The following is a 22,925-nucleotide window of genomic DNA, read 5'->3' as shown; positions in this document are numbered from 1 at the left end:
TGTTTATGATGGCCAAACCCGGACAACGCTGGGCCAATTGTGCACAGCCCTAAGGGACTCCCAATCACGGCCGGTTGTGATACAGCCTGGAATCGAACCAGGGTGTCTGTAGAGACACCCCAAGCACTGAAGAGATACATGCCTAGATGTCATTTTAGCCATTTTATATCCACTTTCATTCTTCAAATGATCTGGTGCTGTATGCTAGTGTCTACATTAATTTACAGTGTTATATTAGAAGTAATGCAAAATAGGTTTTGCTTGCTCGTCATATTCCTTTATGTACTATGTTAACAAATGACGCGAGTCATCTCTGAGACTCAGAAAGCATATTTTGGTATCGTTCTAAAAGTGACGAGTGGTATAGTTTTGATGTGTTTCTCAGAATGGCAGCATCTTCAAACATTTGGCCTTCTGTTAGGGGAATGCCTTGATAGCACGACAAGCCAATCAATGTGGGGCAAGCCAGTTAAGGCACGCCTCTAGCAGAGCTTGGCCAGTCAAGAGTGTCGGATTCACGAGTGGGGGCAGGGCACTAAACACAGCCCTGCCAAGCTGTGGCTGAGCGAAGTGAATGACGTCTCTGCCTTTGCAGCCGCCGACGCAGTGTTTGGTTTCCATTTTCACAGCCGAGTATCGGGGTGACCAACAACATGGAACCGGAGATTGAGGACAAAACGTTGGAATTAATGGTAAGCTTTGGTGACATTGACCCCTTAGGCCGCCACTGGGAACGAAAAGGAGCCGTAGAGGCTTGAATCGAAGGCCGAACGTGGTACCAACCCGAACCGACGGTCGGGAGAGTTGGAGGAAAAAGGAAGGGGAACTAGAGAAAGAGGGAGGGCCTGAAACATTGATATTTTTTCTTTGAGGGTCCTGGTGCAGCGACTGACTAGGTCGTCGAAAACCTATTAGTCAAAGTGACAGGATAGTCCCTGATTTTTGCAATTGCCAAATTGAATCCGTAACCTCATGCGAAATAATCGAATGGTTTCTGCAAGGCGTCCACTAAATAAAGTCACGGCTTTCGGTGTAGCTTTTCACTGCGGTGACGCTGCGCCACTCGGCCCTGTGTCACAGCTAGATAGCTAACTAGCCTGCTAACTATGGACACAACGTACCTGGCTAGTTAGCTGGATAGGTACAGGAATGCACCTTCAAGTCTGATAAAATATAATAAAATCTCGCCCACACCCTCCCATGTGAATTTCTGAATGTTCTTCTGGTGTGCGTGTTCATGTTTATAAAGCTGCGTAGAAGGAAGTGCACAACATTAACTCGCGAGGGGTAGTTTCATTGCTAACTCCATTGCTAACGAGTTGTTGGTTAAGCATCAAATAGTTGGCCACCGTGACATTGTGATGCATAAATAATTGTAACTTACTTGATTTCGACAGCTATAGATGGACAGCTGACATTTGTAACAAACTATGTTGTACTTGGGTTTTCCATCTTTTCATTCTTCAATTTACCAAGGTAACGTTAGCTAGCTTGCAGACTTATAGGTAACGTTAGCTAGATTGAACTAGCCACCTGACCAGTCCAAAAGCCAATATATCAGATTTTGGGGTGATGGCTAGCTGTTTGCCCAGAGTTCTACCTTGGTTTGGTTTCATCCAGCACAACAATCCTCAGCCACCACTGTTTGTTTTGGCAAAGTTAAATTCCACCTAACCAGACTCGCTCCTCACACCGCAGCAATGATGGCATTATTTTCACACTGAATCTGAAATCTCTAGGTGATTCACCTGTAACTAGCTAATGAGTCTATCAAGACTTCCAATAGAGTTTTCCCTTGTCCAATTATGTCAGTCGTACCCCTCTTTAAACCATTACTAAGCTCAATGGTAAGCATTATTTTGACATTGACTAAACCTAAATCAACACAACCACCCTGCAAGTAAACTACATTGATCTTGAGCTAAGATACATGTCATGTTTCTGTTCCAGTTACCCTCTTCCCTTCCCTGTGTACCCTTTTCCCAACCTAGGCTATATTAGACAGTCCTATTAGATAGCCTACTCGCACTGAATTGACAATGTACATATGTTATGTATGTTCTAGATTATTCTGTGTGTCTGTATTTTGACCCTATGTAAATCACTAACCACTTTCATAGTGTGAGGATGGAAGAACAGAGGGCGGGGCGTTAGCAAAAATCAAAGGCCTTAAAATTGACGAACATGTCCATTGCGTAATCGTCCCTCCAACTTCTCTTCCTATCCCCACCCACTTCATATATCTAACAATGCTTTTGTGTGTCTGTCTATGCCTTGTGTGTGTGTGTGTAAGTATGTGTTTCTGCGCTCACTGTGCAAATGTGCGTGTAGCTCTAATACTGGTTTTTCCCCTCACTACCCCAACCCACCTTCTCTTCTCATCTTCACAAACACTGGTGTGATTACACACACCAATCTGTTCTTCACTTCACTCTTTCCTATTCTGTTTTGTCATATTTGTCTTCCCTCCACATTCCTCCCATTTCTTTCACTCCTTTTTGTCTATGTATATTCTACCCCCCATTTTTGTCTTCCTCCTGCTACTCTCATCTATTCTCTACCTCTTCAACTCCTTTCCTCCACCCCTCATCTCGCTTGTTTCCTCATCTCTTTTCCTCCTCCTCTCTCTTCCCATCCTTTCTCCCATCCCTGTCTCACACCTCTTTTCTCTCCTTTCATTCCTCTTCCGATCTCTCCTTCTCTCACACAGTGCTCTGTGCCTCGCTCTCTCTGGCTGGGCTGCTCCTCGGTGGCAGAGAGTTTGTGTGCACTCAGGTGCCTGCAGAGCATCCCCTCCACCCGGGCACACAACCAGGTTCTGCTACTCTCTCCTCTTAATTCTGACCTGCCTACTGCCCCCCCTCCCCTCCCCTCCCCTCCCTCAGCCCCTTACCACACCATGAGCTGTGTCCTGCACCTTCCCCAGGCCCCCTTGCCTTCCCGCCTCTTCCTCCCAAAAACATGCTTCTCTCTCCAGCCCAGCTTACAGGATATCTGATATCTTGGCCTTGGTAAAAAAGTTGTTTTGGTCAAAGCTGAAGTGACACACAGACCAAATTTTGATCAAAGATAGCATAATAGGCTAACAAGTGAATCACAGGAACAGGATTGTATCAAGCCTAGCCAAACCTAGCTAGGTCATGTCAAAGTGAAAGTAAAGCTTCAAATAGCTAGACTACTCCCTACTCTCAAGTATTTAAAAAACATTTTTTTTTTTTTTAGTTCTGACAGAAGTTGCCCAGTTCACTTGACAAGAGTTGTCTAGTTAATCTGAATTAGATGAGCAGAGTTGGGGCTGCTGGCTGGGGTGAAAGGAAGGAGAGGCTACCAGAGCATGTCACTTGGGGTGCAGTGCTAGGTTGCCTGGAGGTGTGTTGGGCAGGGGATGGTCTAGGAACCCCCCCCCCCCCCCCCCCCGCCCTGCCTGTGTTAGGGGGGGAGTGAGGGGCGCCATGGTATGCTCGTTGTCTCTGGCAGCCTGTCCCTAGGCTTGCTCTCTGTCTGTTAGTTTGTCTGCTCTGTATGGCACTGCTGCATGAACACTAGTGTCCGTCTCAGCCTTGACCCCTGACCTTGTCTGTGTACCCATCTGTCTGTGTACCCGTCTGACCTGTTACTATTGGTCTGTCAGTCTCTCCACTGAAGAGTGACAAATGATCCAGTGCAATATCAGTTTTATTTTTGCATATCAGATACTGGAGATGTGCTACTGTAGGCCATCTGAGGAAGTCCCTTGTGTTTCTCTTCTACATACATCCATACACATCTGGACAGATTTCTCAATCTGTGACAGTGTCAGGTGAAGTGTGTGTGGATGACACAGACATACACACACAGCCCGTGCTTGTTATATCTGTTAACATTTTAAATGGGAGAGGGAACCCGTCTGGTTCAACCTTTAACAGTACTCCTCCCAGCATTCTCCCACTGTTTGTCGCTGCATCCCAAATGACACCCTATTCCCTATACGGTGTTGTGCTTTTGACACAAAGTAGTACGTAGTTGAGAATAGGGTGCCATTTGAAATGAAAACTGTCTGTGTTGGAGGCCTTGGTACTATCAGATTATGGTTTCATTACTGCAAGGTTTGTCTAGCAGCCATACCCACATACTCCAGTTTAATTTCCTGTCCAGACTGCACATCACAGGGAGAGGAGCTTTCTTATGTTATTAGCTAGCCGTGTGTGTGTGCCATTGTACTCTGCATTCTGCTACCATTTTGCACATTTGTGTTCATTTACCTTTTCTTAACAGACACCAAATGAGCTCTAACCATTCATTCCCTGTGTTCTTGTCTCGTCATACAGAACACATCAGTCATGGAGTCTCAGAACCACGTAGACGACCTCTCGCCAAAGAAGACCACAGTTCTCACCAAGGTGTGTGTAGGTGGATTATGAGGGTGTGGAATCTGTGTAATATATCTGAGGGATATTACATCGTAAAATGTGTCAATTGTCCTTGAAAAGGCACTTAAAATGTATGGCAATGGGCAATTCAATTTCAGTGGGAATGGATGCCGTGTGTGCGTGTATAACTCTGTCCTCTCCCTCTCAGCTTAGTAACGGTCCTGTGATGACGGGCTCTCGTAAGCGCCCGTCGGAGGGGAACAACGACAAGGAGAAGGAGCACTGCATCTCCCTGTTTGACCAGTGGTCCGAGACTGACCAAGTTGAGTTTGTAGAACACCTCATCTCCCGAATGTGCCACTACCAACACGGCCACATCAACTCCTACCTCAAACCCATGCTCCAACGAGACTTCATCACAGCACTGCCAGGTAACACACACCTAGGGTTGTTGAGGTGAACGTAACACCGCCACACCGGCGATCACAAGTCACGAAGGGAGTCAAATTCCACGTGACTGTTTAGTCACGTTTTTTTTTTTTGGCTCCTCCAAGTTCTGATGCTGCTCATGGTCATTGGGTAGCGTACCAAACTTGCTAACTGCCTGGTACTCAGCACTCCCTCTAATCACTCTGACATCAATGCAAATGTTATTGAGAATCTAATCAAGCACTTCATGAGAGCTCATGTTGTGCAACATTTCAATAGGAAATGCAATTGAGTGATGGCCTCTACTAAAAAGCGGTTGTTCAGCTTTCTATAGGCAGACCTAAAATATTTATTTCTCAACTTTACTAATATTAAGCACATTGCTTATATTTACAACTGGAGTATATCCAACTTGGCTGGCATGAAAAAAACCATGGGGAAAAGCGTCCTCCCTTCGCTATTTAAGTGCGTAGATTAAATGTGTTTTTTTCCCGCTGCCCCCGTTCACGATACAGGTGGGTGTGAAAACAAATTTCACTCATACAGTACCAGTCATAATTTTGGACACCTACTCATGCAAGGGTTTTTTCTTTGTATTTTCTACATTGTAGAATAGTTAAAAAATCTAAATATATATTTTAGATTCTTCAAAGTAGCCACCCTTTGCCTTGATGACAGCTTTGCACACTCTTGGCATTCTCTCAACCAGCTTCACCTGGAATGCTTTTCCAATAGTCTTGAAGGAGTTCCCACATACAGTTGAAGTCGGAACTTTACATACACTTAGGTTAGAGTCATTAACTCGTTTTTCAACCACTCCACACATTTCTTGTTAACAAACTATAGTTTGGCAAGTTGGTTAGAACATCTTTGTGCATGACACAAGTAACTTTTCCAACAATTGTTTAGACAGATTATTTCATGTATAATTCACTGTATCACAATTCCAGTGGGTCAGAAGTTTACATACACTAAGTTGACTGTGCCTTTAAACACCTGTGGAAATTCCAGAAAATTATGTCATGGCTTTAGAAGCTTCTGATAGGCTAATTTACATAATTTGAGTCGTACCTGTGGATGTATTTCAAGGCCTACCTTCAAACTCAGTGCCTCTGTGCTTGACATCATGGGAAAATCAAAATAAATCAACCGAGACCTCAGAAAGAAATGAAGGCCTGCTTCACGCAGTCTCCTCTGAACAGTTTATGTTGAGGTGTGTCTGTTACTTGAACTCTGAAGCATTTATTTGGGCTGCAATATCTGAGGCTGGTAACGCTAATGAACTTATCCTCTGCAGCAGAGAACTCTGGGTCTTCCTTTCATGTGGCGGTCCTCATGAGAGCGAGCCAGTTTCATCATAGCACCACCTGATGGTTTTTGCGACTGCACTTGAAGAAGCTTTCAAAGTTCTTCACATTTTCCACATTGAGTGATGTTAATGTCTTAAAGTAATGGTGGACTGTTGTTTCTCTTTGCTTATTTGAGCTGTTCTTGCCATAATATGGACTTAGTCTTTTACCAAATAGGGCTATCTTCTGTATACAACCCCTACCTTGTCACAACACAACTGATTTGTCTCAAACGCATTAAGAAGGAAAGAAATTACAGAAATGATTTTAACATGGCACACCTGTTAATTTAAATGCATTCCAGGTGACTACCTCATGAAGCTGGTTGAGAGAAGGCCAAGTCTCCAAAGCTGTCAAGGCAAAGGGTGGCAAAGGGTACTTTTAAGAATCTCAAATATAAATTGATTTAAATTTGTTCAACACATTTCTTTTTTGGTTACTACATGATTCCATATGTGTTATTTCATAGTTTTGAAGTCTTCGCTATCACTCTTCAATGTAGAAAATAGTGAAACCCTGGTATAGGTATTTGTCCAAACTTTTGACTGGTAATGTATATGCAAAGTTTATATCAATAATAGGCTAACATTGTTACCCATCAGACTGTCACTTGTGAATTATGTTTTAATTTTTTTGTGACTTTATCGAATCAGTCTCACACCTCATGTTGCCCCCTTGCCCATAGGCCTATATGTTTCTTTAACGTTTGTATCAAAACCAAAATGGCCAAATAACTTCTTAAAATTAAGCACGTTAATCCGCTTTACAAGAGGTTAAGAGCCTAACCGGCATACATAAGCAGTGTGTGAGTTTCAAGTTTGGGGAAGATAATTTTCACTATAAAAATGCACCTTTATAAAAAGGATTACATGCATTATTGCATTTACGGTCACTTTTGATAAGTGTTTTCCCGCTAATGGAACATTCATGCTTATATCCTACTGCCATGTACGCATTGCTGCGCTTATAATGTGAAGAAATAAACTATTAGGCTATCAACATTTTTAAGCTTAAAAATTCTGATCTGTTACGTCAGCCACATTGAGTAAATACAACCACTAGCATAAAAAATAAAAATCTAATAATTTGGGATCTATCGCATCCCATAACTGTCCCAGACTGTTTGGAATATTTATTTCTCACACAATAGGATAGGTTGACTTTTGTACTATGGGGGGGATAGTAGATTGACATAGGCTAGTGCATTTGCTGTTCATCTTGTTGGCTGACGATAAGTAAATGTGGACAGTTCTTCCAATATTTTCAATATGCATCTTTTGGAATTGGATAAGGACGCAGGCAGGCTGTTTTAGAGTGCATTATGTACACAAAGGGGATGCCACCATGAAATTGTAGATATTATCAAGTGCTTGTCAAATTGTGAATGAGAGATGATTGATGTGTGTACTGCCTGAATGAAAAAACAAAGCAGAGCTCATGCCTTTTCCAGCGGCATTTTTCAAATTAGTCTCATGTAGCCTTACAATGTATTAAAAATCAAAACGTAATGACCAATGTTTGTTGAATGACTAAATTGAATAACTTAAAATGAAGCATATAGGAGTACCTGATTCTTTACCGTTGGACACAGAATAGCCGCATGGGCGCGCTCCCTCAAATCGATTGGAGAAAATATCCTTTCCATTTCATTCAGCTTTGTTCAATTGTACTCGTCATAACATAAAATAATGCCACGGAATTGTAAGCTAATCTTGTCTGCCAAATGAACTAGTGTAGCCCACAGCCATTTGGCATAGCCACATCAGGACCTAACATAAAGACAACTCGGAGTATGCTATTTTTTTCTTCTGAAAAACACTACATTTTCTTCACATCATGCTTCTTTAGACCTGTCTAAAATAAATCATGGATTCATTGTGAAGGTGTAGGCTATAATACATGGATTTCTTAGACTAATTCAAACGTAGATGTTTGAAAAGTCTGCATCCAGGAGATGCTAAATGTGTATGTTTTAATTAACGGTCAATTACCGTGAGACCGACCAGTTATTTGCTTGGCAATCACCGGCTGACAATTTCGTGACTGCCACACTACACACCCTTTAACTTATTTTCCAGACACCCTTTCTCACCCGCGCGTACACACGTTCACACCTTGTTTTGGATGCGACCGCTAGAGTCCAGCACAGGAATGTATTTTAAGCCTGAGCCCTACCAATGCCCGTGACGTTCAGACCCTACCCAGGCCCGATTTGCTTCTGCCTAATTTAAGGCTCAGCCCGTTCCCAACCCAACGTTTGAAATAACTTCCCTCCGTTAGCTTCTGGTCTCAGTCTGCACTGTTGCGCGCACTCTGCTGCTAATCGGCCTGTCTGAGTGTCCATAGCAACGGCTCCGCCTTGGGCTGCTCAATGACGGGACGTGAGGGAGCAGTTAGCCGCTAGCTGGCTAACGTTATTTCCTGTGACAAAATCTCTCCTGTCGACGCGGACAATATTCTGGTCTGTCTGATGAGGTTAAAGCACTTCCAGCACCATATTAGGCAGGTATGACTGTCGGCTACTGCACAGCAGATGGCTCAACTTCAAAACGTTACTGATGGCAGAGCCCAGCCCGAAACCTAGAAATTGACGAAAGAAACGGAGATGCCCGGCCCCTAACCTGGTGTCTAGTGTTAGGTAGCAGAGCTCTATCTTCCACACTCTTTTGCACTCCTTCACACACCATGCTCACACACCCAACAAACACTTACACCCCATCTCTCTCGCTTCCTCTCTCTAGCCCAGGGTCTGGACCACATAGCAGAGAACATCCTGTCGTTCCTGGACGCGCAGTCTCTGTGCTCCGCGGAGCTGGTGTGTAAGGAGTGGCAGAGGGTGATCTCAGAGGGCATGCTCTGGAAGAAACTCATAGAACGCATGGTCCGCACAGACCCCCTCTGGAAAGGCCTGTCCGAGAGGCACCAGTGGTGAGCATGAACACGAACGCTCGTCGAGCTACTGGAGACGGAGACACAAGGAATAGGGAAGTTCTGAAGATTGATTTCTCATTGGCTTCTTGTTCTGTCCGTCATCTCAGGGAGAAGTATCTGTTCAAGAACCGAACGACAGAGGTCCCGCCCAACTCCTACTACCACTCCCTGTACCCCAAGATCATCCAGGACATAGAGGTTAGACTGTAGCTCTGTCCACAAAAAAACCCTCGCCCTTCAGGCGGTGGCTACGTCTCAAATGGCCCCCTATTTCCTATTTAGTGCACTACTTTTCACCAGGGCTCTGGTGACCTTATGTAGGGAATAGGGTGCCATGTGGGGGGGACACGTTCTGTTGCGTTCTGTGTCTATAGACCGTGGGTGTGATTAAAAACTATTAATACTTTTGATGAAGGGATCTATTTTGGTCTCACCCGTCGTTGCTCTTTTTCCCCATCCAATGTTTTTCCTCCCTCGTATATCCACTCTTTTCTGTTTTCTTCTATCCCCCTATTGTATGTGTTTCCTCTTGACATCTCTCTCTCCTTCCCACTACCTGTCAACCCCCTCTCTGCTCTGCTCTCCTCACCTCTACCCCCCTCTCCTCACCTCTATCTCGTGTGTGTGTGTGTGTGTGTGTGTGTAGACTATCGAGGCTAACTGGCGGTGTGGCAGACACAACCTACAGAGGATCCAGTGTCGGTCAGAGAACAGTAAAGGAGTCTACTGCCTCCAGTACGACGATGATAAAATCATCAGCGGCCTGAGAGACAACTCCATAAAGGTGCGTGAGTGTACTTGTCAAAATGGGGTCAAAATGGATGAATCATCATGTTATTGCAGACTATGCCTTTGATGTGAAACAACAGCTGTCTCTCTCAAAGGAAAGACATGAATTAAAGGATGAAAGGAGTCATTTGCCCACCCTCTGTGTGTTCCACTCATCTGTCTGGCCTGGAAAATGAGGGGGAGGAGGGAGGAAAGGGCTAGCCTGTCCATCTCCAGCACTCTAGTACACAGGGATCCCTACCACACTGCATGGAAATTGGGCATGAACAATACTGAGACCAGCTTACCCTGATCCACATCTGCTCCTGCTAGCTTTCTCTCCCTTCCTCGTGCTAACTCTTTCTTTTTCTACTCTCTCTCTCTCTCCTGACATCTCCTCCTCCCTCTATTGGTGTAGATCTGGGACAAGCAGTCTCTGGAGTGTCTGAAGATCCTGACAGGTCATACAGGGTCAGTGTTGTGTCTGCAGTATGATGAGAGAGTCATAGTCACTGGTTCCTCCGACTCCACTGTCAGGTATGACACAGTCATCTCATATTCATATATATATATATATATATACATACACACACAGGCTTAGTCCAAATACAACCCTATTTCCCATGCAGTGCACTAGTTTTCACCAGGACCCATGGAGCTCTGGTCCAAAAGTAGTACACTACCATATATGGAATAGGGTGCCGTTTGAGGGGACCACCTTACACTGCCATCTGTCGCTATATGACCTACTGCTTTAGCCACCCGGTATGTCAGTGTAAAACCCGCGGCCGCCTGCAGTGCCTTGGAAAGTATTCAGATCCCTTGACTTTTTCCACATTTTGTTACGTTACAGCCTTATTCTAAAATTGCTGAAACTGTTTTTCCCCCTCATCAATCTACACACAGTACCCCATAATGACAAAGCAAAAACAGATTTGTAGAATACATAAGTATTCAGACCTTTTACTCATTACTTTGTTGAAGCAACTTTGGCATCGATTACAGCAACCAGTCTTCTTGGGTATGACGGTACCAGCTTAGCACACCTGTATTTGGGGTCTTTCTCCCATTCTTCTCTGCAGATCCTCTCAAGCTCTGTCAGGTTGGATGGGGAGCGTCGCTGCACAGCTATTTTCAGGTCTCCAGAGATGTTCGATCGGGTTCAAGTCCGGGCTCTGGCTGGGCCACTCATGGACATTCAGAGACTTGTAGAAGCCACTCCTGAGTTGTCTTGGCTGTGTGCTTAGGGGCGTTGTCCAGTTGGAAGGTGAACCTTCACCCCAATCTGAGATCCTGAGCGCTCTGGAGCAGGTTTTCATCAAGAATTTCGCTGTACTTTTCTCTGATAATCTTTGCCTGATTGGTGGAGTGCTGCAGAGATGGTTGTCTTTCTGGAAGATTCCCTGATCTCCACGGAGGAACTCTGGAGCTCTGTCAGTGACAATCGGGTTCTTGGTCACCTCCCTGACCAAGGCCCTTCTTCCCCGATTGCTCAGTTTGGCCGGGCGGCTAGATCTAGGAGGAGTCTTGGTGGTTCCAAACTTCTTCCATTGACGAATGATGGAGGCCACTGTGTTTTTGGGGACCTTCAATGCTGCAGAAATCTTTTGGTACCCTTCCCCAGATCTATGCCTTGATACAATCCTGTCTCACAGCTCTATGGACAATTCCTTTGACCTCTTGGCTTGGTTTTTGCTCTGACCTGTCTACTTATATAGATCGGTTTGTGCCTTTCCAAATCATGTCCAATCAATTGAATGTACCACAGGTGGACTCCAATCAAGTTGTAGAAACATCTCAAGGATGATCAATGGAAACAGGATGCACCTGAGCTCAATTTCGATTTTCATAGCAAAGGATCTGAATACTTAAGTAAATAAGCTTTATTTTTTTGTTGTTGATACATTTGCAACAGTGTCTAAACTTGTTTTCACTGTCATTATGGGGTATTGTGTGTAAATTGCTGAGGATTTTTATTTAATTCATTTTAGAATAAGGCTGTAACGGAACAAAATGTGGAAAAAAGTACATGATATAAATACATCTAGAATGGACATTGTCGTCCTAGAAACGTGACTAAAAAGTTGTCTTGGTCAGGATCGCCAACCGTCTCCACATCTGTCTTGGATTTGCCCAATACCCACCACAGCCATTGGATCACTGTCACTTCTGACTGTCACACCAGCCAACCCTCCGAGCAGCCAAACACAGGTCTCATAGCAGAGAGAGAAGGCTCTGTCTGTGGTCTATCTATATATGAAAGCATCCTGCCCTGTCTGCTCATTTATTTATAGCTAGTTGAGGAGTGCTAATCTGCTGCCCAGCCATCTCGCTGTCTCTTGGATGCAATATTATATCATTTGTGAATGTCAGTCTCTCTCTCTACCACTCTTGTGGTAATAATCAGTACTTCACCCTATCTTCTGTAGCTACACACAGACGCTACACACACTCGTACACAGGGAGGAGATTGATATTTAAATCGTTACCATTTCTCACCTTCCAATATAAGGCTAGCTGTTAGATTTCCTATCTGTAAGAGAGTTGTGATAGTCAATATGGTTAGTTAACATTTTCAATGTCACACAATGTCCAAACCTGAGGAGAGAGTGTGTGTGTGTGCGCGCACCAGCCCATGCCAGTCTCGGCTGCACACAGAAGCTCAACCTTCACACACTCATTACTTCACACTCTCCCTGGGAGGTATCCAAGGAAAATGTGACTTCACTTCCTTAGCGACGACTTGACGGGCACTTGTTTGTGGCTTTGAGTCTCAGCTTTTCCAGTGTGTATTCTGAGTTTGTGTGTTTGATCCCCCCCCCCTGTCGTACAGTGGAACTCAATAAAAACGCTCTTAACAGCTGGTCCCTAGTGTGGGGTGTGTTGACTGGGACGGCGCAGTGTCCAGCCTTGGCCGCTTCGGTCTGTTTAGCAGAGCTTTCGTTAATCAGTCTCGTTTTTTATTTTTTATAATATCCCCCCCCTCCTTTTCTCATTCTCCTTCTCCCTCCCTTCCCTCCTTTTTTAAAATCTCCTTCCCTCCACCCTCCCCTTCTCCTCTGTCCGTCTCCCTCGCTCACTCAGGGTGTGGGACGTGACGTCGGGTGAGGTATTGAACACCCTGATCCATCACAACGAGGCGGTGCTCCACCTGCGCTTCTGCAACGGTCTGATGGTGACTTGTTCCAAGGACCGCTCCATCGCCGTGTGGGACATGGCCTCGCCCACCGACATCAGCCTCCGGCGGGTCCTCGTGGGTCACCGTGCCGCCGTCAACGTGGTCGATTTTGACGACAAATACATTGTGTCCGCTTCGGGGGACCGCACCATCAAGGTGAGAGGTGTGTGTGTGTGTGTGTGTGTGGATCATGAGATATGAAATGTGGGGCTAGTGTGTTAGCGAGTATGTGGGTGCACACGGACATACCTTGTCTCTACAGTGTTTGATATTGTAGTTGTTTCCGGTGAATATTTGATGTCTGTCTGTCTCCCTCTCTCTCTGCTGCCCCCTGTAGGTGTGGAGCACCAGTACGTGTGAGTTTGTGCGCACGCTAAACGGACACAAGCGAGGCATCGCCTGCCTGCAGTACAGAGACAGACTGGTGGTCAGTGGCTCCTCGGACAACACCATACGGTAGGAGACTGGTCCTGTCCTAAATCTGTCCTGCCTACTACTGTACTAATCATCCTACATCCTATTTTTAACATAATGTTCAGAAATAACGTAAGCAATAAATATCTACGTACCAGACTCACCCATACTGAGAATGCGTTAGCTAATGCACAATGGCGACGTTTCCCATCGTTTGTTCATTTTGGTACAGCGCGTCCCCTTACCTGATTGTCAGCTGTTGTCAATCACACATGGGTCTGAAAAGGTGATTTTCTTACTCAATAGCATGCAGTGAATCCGTACTAGATGAAAAGAGGAAACGAGTATGACATCCTGGCATTTAAAACATACTACGTCCCCCCCAATTTCACATACTATAAAACTTTATATTTTCACATATATTAAATGCCTACTATTTAGAACACATTATGGGTATTTGCACACGGCCAGTCTGTGATATCTTGTTTCACTGGGTTTATGGGACTTTGTAGGATGTGTGTCAGGTAGGCAGTGCCTTTGGAAAGTATTCAGATCCCTTGACTTTTTCCACATTTTGTTATGTTACAGACTTATTCTAAAATTGATTAAATTGTTTTTCCCTTCATCAATCTACACACACTACTCCATAATAACAAAGCAAAAACATGTTTTCAGAAATTTGTGCAGATGTGTTACAATTTAAAAAATGGAAGTATTACATTTACATAAGTATTCAGACCCTTCACTCAGTACTTTGTTGAAGCCCCTTTCGCAGCGATTACAGCCTTGAGTCTTTTTGGGTATGACGCTACAAGCTTGGCACACCTGTATTTGGGGAGTTTTTCTCATTTCTTCTCTGCAGATCCTCTCAAGCTCTGTCAGGTTGGATGGGGAGCGTTGCTACACAGTTATTTTCTGGTCTCTCCAGAGATGTTCGATCGGTTTCAAGTCCGAGCTCTGGCTGGGCCACTCAAAGACATTCAGAGACTTGTCCCAAAGCCTTGGCTTGGCTGTGTGCTCAGGGTCGTTGTCCTGTTGGAAGGTGAACCTTCGCCCCCAGTCTGAGGTCTTGACCACTCTGCAGCAGGTTTTCACCAACGATCTCTCAGAACTTTGCTCCGTCCATCTTTCCCTCGATCCCGACTAGTCTCCTGGTCCCTACCGCTGAATAACATACCCACAGCATAATGCTGCCACCACCATGCTTCACCGTAGGGATGGTGCCTGATTTTCTCCAGAGGCGACGTTTGTCATTCAGGCCAAAGAGTTCAACGTTGGTTTCATCAGACCAGACAATCTTGTTTCTCATGGTCTGAGAGTCATTAGATGCCTTTTGGCAAACTCCAAGCGGGCTGTCTTGTGCCTTTTACTGAGGAATGGCTTCCAGATGGCCACTACCATAAAGGCCTGATTGGTGGAATGCTGCAGAGATGGTTGTCCTTCTGGAAGATATCCCCTGTCTCCACAGAGGAGCTCTGTCAGAATAACCTGGTTCTTGGTCACCTCCCTGACCAAGGTCCTTCTCCCCCGATTGCTCCCCTGAGTTTTGCACACACTTGGCATTCTCTCAACCAGCTTCATGAGGTAGTCATCTGGAATGCATTTAAATGAACAGGTGTGATTTTTGAACAACTACCTCATCTCTGTACCCCACACATACACTTATCTGTTTGTGCAGTGAATTTCACCCACAATGACCAGGGAGGTTTTCCAATGCCTCGCAAAGAACGCAACGAAGGCAACCCATTGGTATATGGGTACAAATAAAGAAGACATTGAATATACACTTTGGATAGTGTATCAATACACCCAGTCACTACCAAGATACTTGTGCCCTTCCTAACTCATTTGCCAGAGAGGAAGGAAACCGCTCAGTGATTTCACCATGAGGCCAATTGTAGGGCTGTGACAGTAATTGAATAACTGTGTAACTGACGGTTATGAATGAAGACCACCATGAAAATAAAATGACCGTCAAAACCGTTTTTTTATTTTTTTATCCCAAAATTAATGTAGGCTGAACTTTATTTTCATGTAGATAACACTCCCGCTTTTAGGTGAAGTTTTACTAATGATTATAACCAATTGTTTTGGGGGTTAGTCTGTCAAACTTTCTAGTTCTATTTCCTCTTTCCTTTGACTCTCGAGCAGGTAATCCCTAGGTGGGGGGGTGTAGAGCGCTATGGGACTACAGTAAAAAAAAAAAAGATATGTGGACTTTTTCATTGCTTGCTAGTAAATAAATCTGTCTTATAAAAAAGTTTGGATGTGTCTGACTTCATTAATTATTCAACAACAGTTGACAAATTTGTTCTGACTGAGGGCTGTAATGCACTAATGTTTTGTCAAATGGACAATGCACCAATCCTCCAACCTGGAGTGGTATAATTTTATACACTCATCAACGCTGATCAGGCCAGGTACTGGCCGACATTCTGCCCTAGGCGAGACAAAGTAATTGCCGCCCTCCTAATTTTTATGATGCCCCATGTGGTCACCTACAGTTTGTAAAACAGGCAATTTACAGTTAATCCCTGTCATTTCTGCCTGTATTAAATACAGTAATTTGTCATTCTTGGAGTGGAAACGTTGTTTGTTACACTTGTGAGTAACAAGACGTACCATTTAGGAGCTCCATGTGAGCATGTCTCGTTTCCCTGTTAATAAATTTTTTTCTTGAACCTTTATTTAACAGTTAAGGACAAATTCTTATTTACAATGACGGTGTACCAGGGAACAGTGGGTTAACTGCTTTGTTCAGGTGGCAGAACGACATATTTATACCTTGTCAGCTCGGGAATTCGATCCGGCAACCTTTTTGGTTACTGGTCCAACGCTGTAACCACTAGGCTACCTGCCGCCCCTGATGTTGATGGAGAGCATGCGCCTGAGCACGCATAGAAGTACCTGGCCTGCTTCTCGCAAATGTCAAATGTAGTATAGTGCCCAGCTGGGCTTCTCAGAATTTTTTTGTATGCATGTTACTAACAGTATTTGAAGAATCTTTCTAACACTCCTACCCCTCGATAATCAGCGTAGCTGATTTTAAAAAGGCTATGGACATGTTTCTATTTTGATGATTGTCAATTTCATTATTCAAAAAGTTTCCTAAAGTAGCCTGTCTGGACTCCGTCTCTTTTAAGAATCAAAACCTCCCTGTCATGATTTAATCTTGTAGAAGGCCTATTTTCAGTAGCTTAGTCTACATTATTTCTCTCATTACGGCGTCTTCTCTTTGAAGAACATATGCCACTGCCATCAAATGACCGCAGCAGCAGGGTTTGTGACATTATGCTACTATTTCGGGAAAAGTGGGGAAAACCCATCAGACTTCGTTTGAATGGTTTTGTGCATCAAAGTAGGATCTTTATTTATTTACATATTTCGTGCAGGAGAGGACAAGGTAGGCATATCTTTATTTTGACTCTTCCTGTTGTCAATACTAAAATGCAACAGATCCCGCTCCAACCTGGCCTTAATTTGTTGATTTTAATGTTTATAACACAGGTGGCTGGTGGCTCCTTAACTGAGGAGGACTGGCTCGTGGTAATGGCTGTGACGGAATAAATGAAACGGAAACCATGTGTTTTAATGAGTACGATACCATGTTTGATACCATTCCAGACATTATTATGAACTGTCCTCCCCTCAGCAGCCTTCGGTGATTTATTTTTATCATTAATAACCTGAATAGTCATTAAATGCCATGATGATAATGGAGTGTTTCAAATAGGTTTTATTTGGACGCATATCCATGTAAACAAGTATATAAACAGAGTTGTGACCTCCCCCTGAACTGTTATGTCGGTGAAGGTGTACATTGGCCTGGACAATTACCGTAACCTCAAATTCCAAGACCTAGCCACTGTTAACTTTCAAAAACATAGAAATGTTAGGGAAAAACTGATGGATCAACTTTTGTAGTTACTTCACAATTCTAACCTAAATGGCAGTGAAAAGGAAGCCTGTAGAGGAAAAAGATTCCAAAACACACATCCTGTTTGCGATAAGGCACTAAAGTAAAACTGCAGAAATTTTGACAAATAAATTCGCTTTATGTCCTGAATACGAAGTGTGCTGTTTGGGACAAATCCTACAGTGTCCTGCGTTGCTCAGTTGGTAGAGCATGGTGCTTGCAACACCAGCGTTGTGGGTTTGATTCCTACTGGGGACCAGAATGGGAAAAAATAATTGCACTCACTACTGTAAGTCGCTTTGGATAAGAGCGTCTACTAAATGACTAAGATGTACACTTCATTTTTTCATGCATGGTGGTGGCTGCATCATGTTATGGGCAGTGGTGTAAAGAAGAAAAAAACACTTAAAAGTAGTTTTTGGAGGGTGCCTACTTTACCCGTACCATTTTTTTATGTTACTACATTCCTAAAGAAAATAATGTACTTTTTACTCCATACATTTTCCCTGACACCCAAAAGTACTCGTTACATTTTGAATGCTTAGCAGGACAAGAAAAGGGTCCAATTCACACACTTCTCGAGAACATCCCTGGTCCTCCCTACTGCCTCATCTGATGGACTCACTAAACACAAATGCTTTGTTTGTAAATTATGTCTGAGTATTAGAGTGTGCCTCTAGCTATACTTTTTTAAATGTTTTATATGGTGCCGTCTGGTTTTCTTAATATAAGGAAATTGAAATGATTTATACTTTTGATACTGAAGTATATTTAAAACCAAATACTTTTTAGACTTTTACTCAAGTAGTATTTTACTGGGTGACTTTTACTTGAGCCATTTACTATGAAGGTATGTTTTACTCAAGTATGGGCATGCTTGTCATTGGCAAGGACCTAAGGAGTTTTATCATGAAAAGACACGGAATAGAGCTAAGCACAGGTACAAATCCTAGAGGACAACCTGGTTCAGTCTGCTTTTTCACCAGACACAGGGAGATGAGTTCACCTTTCAGCTGGACAAAAACACAAAGCCTAATCTACACTGGAGTTGCTTACCAAGAAGACAGTGAATGTTCCTGAGTTAGTTTTGACTTAAATCTTGAAAAAAAATCTTGAATTTTGATAAGAATAATGGGCAAATGTTGCACAATCCAGGTGTATAAAGCTCTTCGACTTACCCAGAAAGACTCAGCTGTAACTGCTGGCAAAGTGCTACTACGAAGTATTGATGTGTGTGAATACTTGTGTAAATGAGATTTCTGGTTTAATCTGTGCTTTCACTGCTCGACTGAGGGGACCGTACAGGTAAATTGTATGTGTGGGGTACAGAGGTAGCCATTCAAAAAATCCTATCAAACACTATTATTGCACACCAGTGAGTCCATGCAGCTTATGTGACTTGTTAAGCACATTTTTACTCCTGAACTTATTTAGGCTTGCCCTAAATAAAGGGTGTGAATACCTTTTCTGAAAGCTGTGTGTGTTTGTGAATGTATGGTTTATTGTGTGAACGTATGGTTTATTGTGTGAAGGTATGGTTTATTGTGTGAACGTATGGTTTATTGTGTGAAGGTATGGTTTATTGTGTGAACGTATGGTTTATTGTGTGAACGCATGGTTTATTGTGTGAACGCATGGTTTATTGTGTGAACGCATGGTTTATTGTGTGAACGTATTGTTTGTTTCCAGGTTATGGGATATTGAGTGTGGAGCGTGTTTGCGAGTGTTGGAAGGTCATGAGGAACTAGTCCGCTGCATTCGCTTTGACAACAAGAGAATTGTCAGTGGTGCCTATGACGGGTGAGAGACACACACACACACACACACACACAATGAGTTTATAGATTGTCTTTTTACAATTGACACGCACACTGCTGTTCTCTACTGACCTCGTCTCCTCTCTCTGCAGTAAGATCAAGGTGTGGGACCTGCAAGCTGCCCTGGACCCACGAGCCCCAGCCAGCACCTTGTGTCTTCGCACACTGGTGGTGAGTATCTTTTGTTTGCTTTAATCTTTTAATGTCTGGTCTGTTGTAGACCGTAGCGTTAGGTGGTTTGTGTGTGTGTTTTTCAGGAGCACTCGGGGCGCGTGTTCCGGCTGCAGTTTGACGAGTTCCAGATCATCAGCAGTTCCCATGACGACACCATCCTCATCTGGGACTTCCTGAACGTGTCGACCAATGGACAGTCAGAGGGCCGGTCCCCCTCACGCACCTACACCTATATCTCCAGATAGCAGGTAACACACACACACGCGCGCTCACACACAACTCTGGCTTGGAGTTTTTGACCCGTCTCTGTCCTTCAGGTGGCGCCATCCACTGCAGCAAGTCTTGGAGGAGCTGAGATCTGATTGGCTGATGGAGGGTGTGTTGCAGAGAGGAGCTCAACTCGTCTTCTTCCTCATCCTTCTGTCCATATACCCATTCTGACAAGGACTTAGGTCTCCCACCACACCCCTGAAACACACACACGCACTGCAACTTTTCCTGCAGTTGAACACACACAACCACACATTCATATTATATCACTAACTTATGTTCTCCAGTCAACACTAACCCACCACAGTAAAAAATGTTTTTACATATCTTACACCAGACATGACCTAATCACTTACCTTAAGAAGTCCTACCATAAGCTCTAGTTCTTCAGTTCTCACCCCCAACCCCACCTAGACACACGTGCTCGTATGGATGGAGAATGACCTTGGCGCTGCAGTGTGGGAGAGAGAGACTTTTATCTCGGCTCTGAGTGAGGAAGGATGAGCGATGGAGTTAGTTAATGAGTGAAGAATGAAGACTCCACTCCATCTATCCTGGTTCCCACTCTTCTTCTCCCTGGGATGAACACTTGTTCGGAACGCGGAACACACGTGTGTGTGTGTGTGTGTGTGAACCTGTAAAATGCGGCATAGACTAATAGAAAGACTGGCAGTATTGCTCCGTCACCATGGAAATGGATGTGCATGTTGAGGTTGCCGGGATACGTCGTCCCGGGCGACACCTATGCTCTTTCCTTTTACGGCTGTTTTACTTTCTGAATGTTTTTTTTATTCTTTTGTTTTTATATTTTATTTGACAAATCATTTTGTTCTTAGTAAAATTATACTAAGCATTGTAGTTATTTTTCTGTCTCTTATTCTCATTGTCTTTCTCATTCACTCTTCTCAGTCGTTTCCGCTCACCATCTCTCTCTATCCATCCATGCTCGCTTTAGTTATGAGAGAAGCTGGAACTCTGAATGCAATTTAGCTGTAAAACTGAGTCCTCTTGTCAAAATTGTTCTATATTAAAATGATTTTTTTTAAAGAAAATGATATTGTGAATAAAGTACTTGACAGTGATTGGGTATTGAGCCAACTAACATAAATTACTGCATGTGTCTGTTTGTTTATCCCTTGTCATTATTGTGTGTTGCTGCATCAGTATGTGTGCCCAGATGAGTGTTAGCGTCTGCGTCCTTGAAGCTGAAATCTGTATTTGTTGAAACTGCCACGTCCGTTTAGGATATTACGACGACAAGGAGGTTACTTAAAACAACGAACACTGTTCTTTCCCCTCTTACGTCATCGCACGCCCGTTAGAAAATCGGAGAGAACGTACTGCGTTTTTTTACTTTTCAATTTTACCTCAGCATTTTTTGGGAAGGACCCATAAGTAAGCATTTCACTGTTTAGTCTACACCTGTTGTTTACGAAGCATGTGACAAAATGTGATTTTTAGTGTTTTTTTTTTTACCGCATTACCACCCACTCGACTCTGTTTTAATCAACAAAACAATAACAAACGTGCTGAGGCGAACAGTGGGGCTGTGTCACGAAATCTGGATTCTAGCTTTAGTGACCTTTCAACATCATTGCAGATGGGTAGGTATACTTGGACATCATTAACGTGTCCGTTCTCGCCTACGGTTTGCCACCGGGTGGCGCTCTAACCCTACTGTATCACTGAGCCTGATATGGTGTAACACTAGTCCTACCCAAGTAGTTACACTGCTTACAACTTGTTCTAATACACTACCCACTCGTGTGAATAGGATAACCTACACTGTAGGAACAGTATGTTGTTTTCCTTCGCGACAAATATTTAGTTTCCCTTTTAAAAGTACTGTTGCGGCTGTTGGGTTATTTAAAAAAAAAAAATAGTACCAATTTGTACTGTAGTTTCAAATGCCAGAGTTCAAACTCCAACCTGCAGAGCTTCCATGCATTGCAAATGGCACCATTCCCTATTGTCCCTGGTCAAAAGTAGTGCACTAATATAAGGAATAGGGTTCCATTCATGACTGGGATAGCTGAGCCTCTTGGGTAGAGTTAGGGAGTAAATGTACTGTAGAAACAGGCTCCATACCAGCAGCCTTTATCCTTCACCAACGGATGGGTGGGTTAAACTTTTTATTCTAAGTTTGTGTTGGAGGGGGAAGAGTAGAGTGCCTGTGTTGTGGCAGAGTACCCTGCGTGTAAATAACTTGTCAAATGGATGTGTGGGGTGGTGTAGAAATGTCTGTGTGTGACTGTGCACTTGTTTTCCTACATATCAGGACCCCAGTATCCTAACGTTTCACCCGAATGTCCTGAAACGTTAACTTTTTGGAGAAGTCAGAACTTCTTTCAGGTCCTGAATTTTTTTAGAATGCTATTTTAACCTTAAGGGTTAGGTTTTGGAGTTAGGGGAAAATACAGTTTTTACACTCTTAACTCCTGAAATTTCACAAAAACAAAGCTCTGTGTGTGAGACTGTTTAGAGAGTGTGTGTGTGTGTGTGCGCGCGCTTACTCTGGGTCTGTCGGATTTGGGCCCATAATTCCTGGAGCTCTCAGGTCACAGTGCCGTTCTCACACATATTTGGCATTCTTTCCCCGAAATGATTACCATACACCTTCTACTCTGGGTTTGGCTCTGCAGAATATTTCCATCATTCACGAGAGGAACTGCAGCGATGTTCCAGAACCCCCTCCCCTACAGTTCAGATTCCTCACTCTCATACTCCTGCCTTCCTTGGAATCCTCGGGTACAGCCCTTTTCCCCCCCCTGAGTCAGCTGTTTGTGTCTGCCGACGTGATTGGGTCATTCGGCAGCGGCACCTCTATAAAGACCTCCCGGGAGGGATGGGGGAGTAGGTAGCATGTAAGAGACCTGCTGCATCTCAATAGTCCAAAGTTGGTTGCTCCCTTTCCCTTGTTCCTTTCCTTCATCGGCTCAGATGTGAAAGAACTGGACAGGTGTAAGTAACTGGCCAGTAGGCTTTGCTTAGTTCCACCTATCCTGTTTTTACAGTTCAGTGCAGATTTAGGAAACGGAAGATTCTTTACAAATGCAGGGATGGCCAAAAACCAGCTGGGAACTTAGTAAAGCGGGGATCTCATGGTGAGAGACAACATTTAAGAGGTAATAGAAGACGGTGAGGTAGAGAACCATGGTGGACGCCCTAATCTCCCAAAGGGGCCAAGAGGATTTAATACAGTAAATCAAGATTACATTTATTGTGATGCAACCATGTTGAAGTCTCATGGTAGTTCCCTGATAGAATTGTGTGTTGGGATGGTGGTGGAGGGTTGTTTGTGTGGTGGGATGAAAGGGGTTAGGTGTCGGC

At 43.8% G+C, this 22,925-nt stretch overlaps 1 protein-coding gene across 2 annotated transcripts; it reads left to right on the top strand.

Moving 5' to 3' along the window:
• Window positions 1–214: 214 nt before the first annotated feature.
• Window positions 215–20,717, top strand: fbxw11a (F-box and WD repeat domain containing 11a). 2 transcript variants are annotated; one of them, XM_036942845.1, is made up of 14 exons: window positions 215–692; window positions 2,711–2,815; window positions 4,308–4,379; window positions 4,558–4,780; window positions 8,869–9,055; window positions 9,166–9,256; window positions 9,705–9,842; window positions 10,245–10,363; window positions 12,911–13,160; window positions 13,342–13,460; window positions 19,024–19,134; window positions 19,244–19,322; window positions 19,409–19,573; window positions 19,643–20,704. In XM_036942845.1, exons 1-13 carry the CDS (start codon window positions 654–656, stop codon window positions 19,568–19,570), a joined length of 1,695 nt encoding a protein of 564 aa, XP_036798740.1. In that variant the 5' UTR covers window positions 215–653; the 3' UTR covers window positions 19,571–19,573; window positions 19,643–20,704. The 2 variants fall into 2 exon arrangements, with proteins under 2 accessions (XP_036798740.1, XP_036798741.1); XM_036942846.1 differs by lacking the exon at window positions 2,711–2,815 and having other exon boundaries at window positions 396–692; window positions 19,643–20,717.
• Window positions 20,718–22,925: the final 2,208 nt, after the last annotated feature.

Source organism: Oncorhynchus mykiss, chromosome 14 (genome assembly GCF_013265735.2).
Source record: "Oncorhynchus mykiss isolate Arlee chromosome 14, USDA_OmykA_1.1, whole genome shotgun sequence".
NCBI classification, from domain to species: Eukaryota; Metazoa; Chordata; class Actinopteri; order Salmoniformes; family Salmonidae; genus Oncorhynchus; species Oncorhynchus mykiss.
The sequence above is the reverse complement of the archived record's forward strand: the minus strand, read 5'-3'. Positions and strand labels throughout refer to the sequence as shown.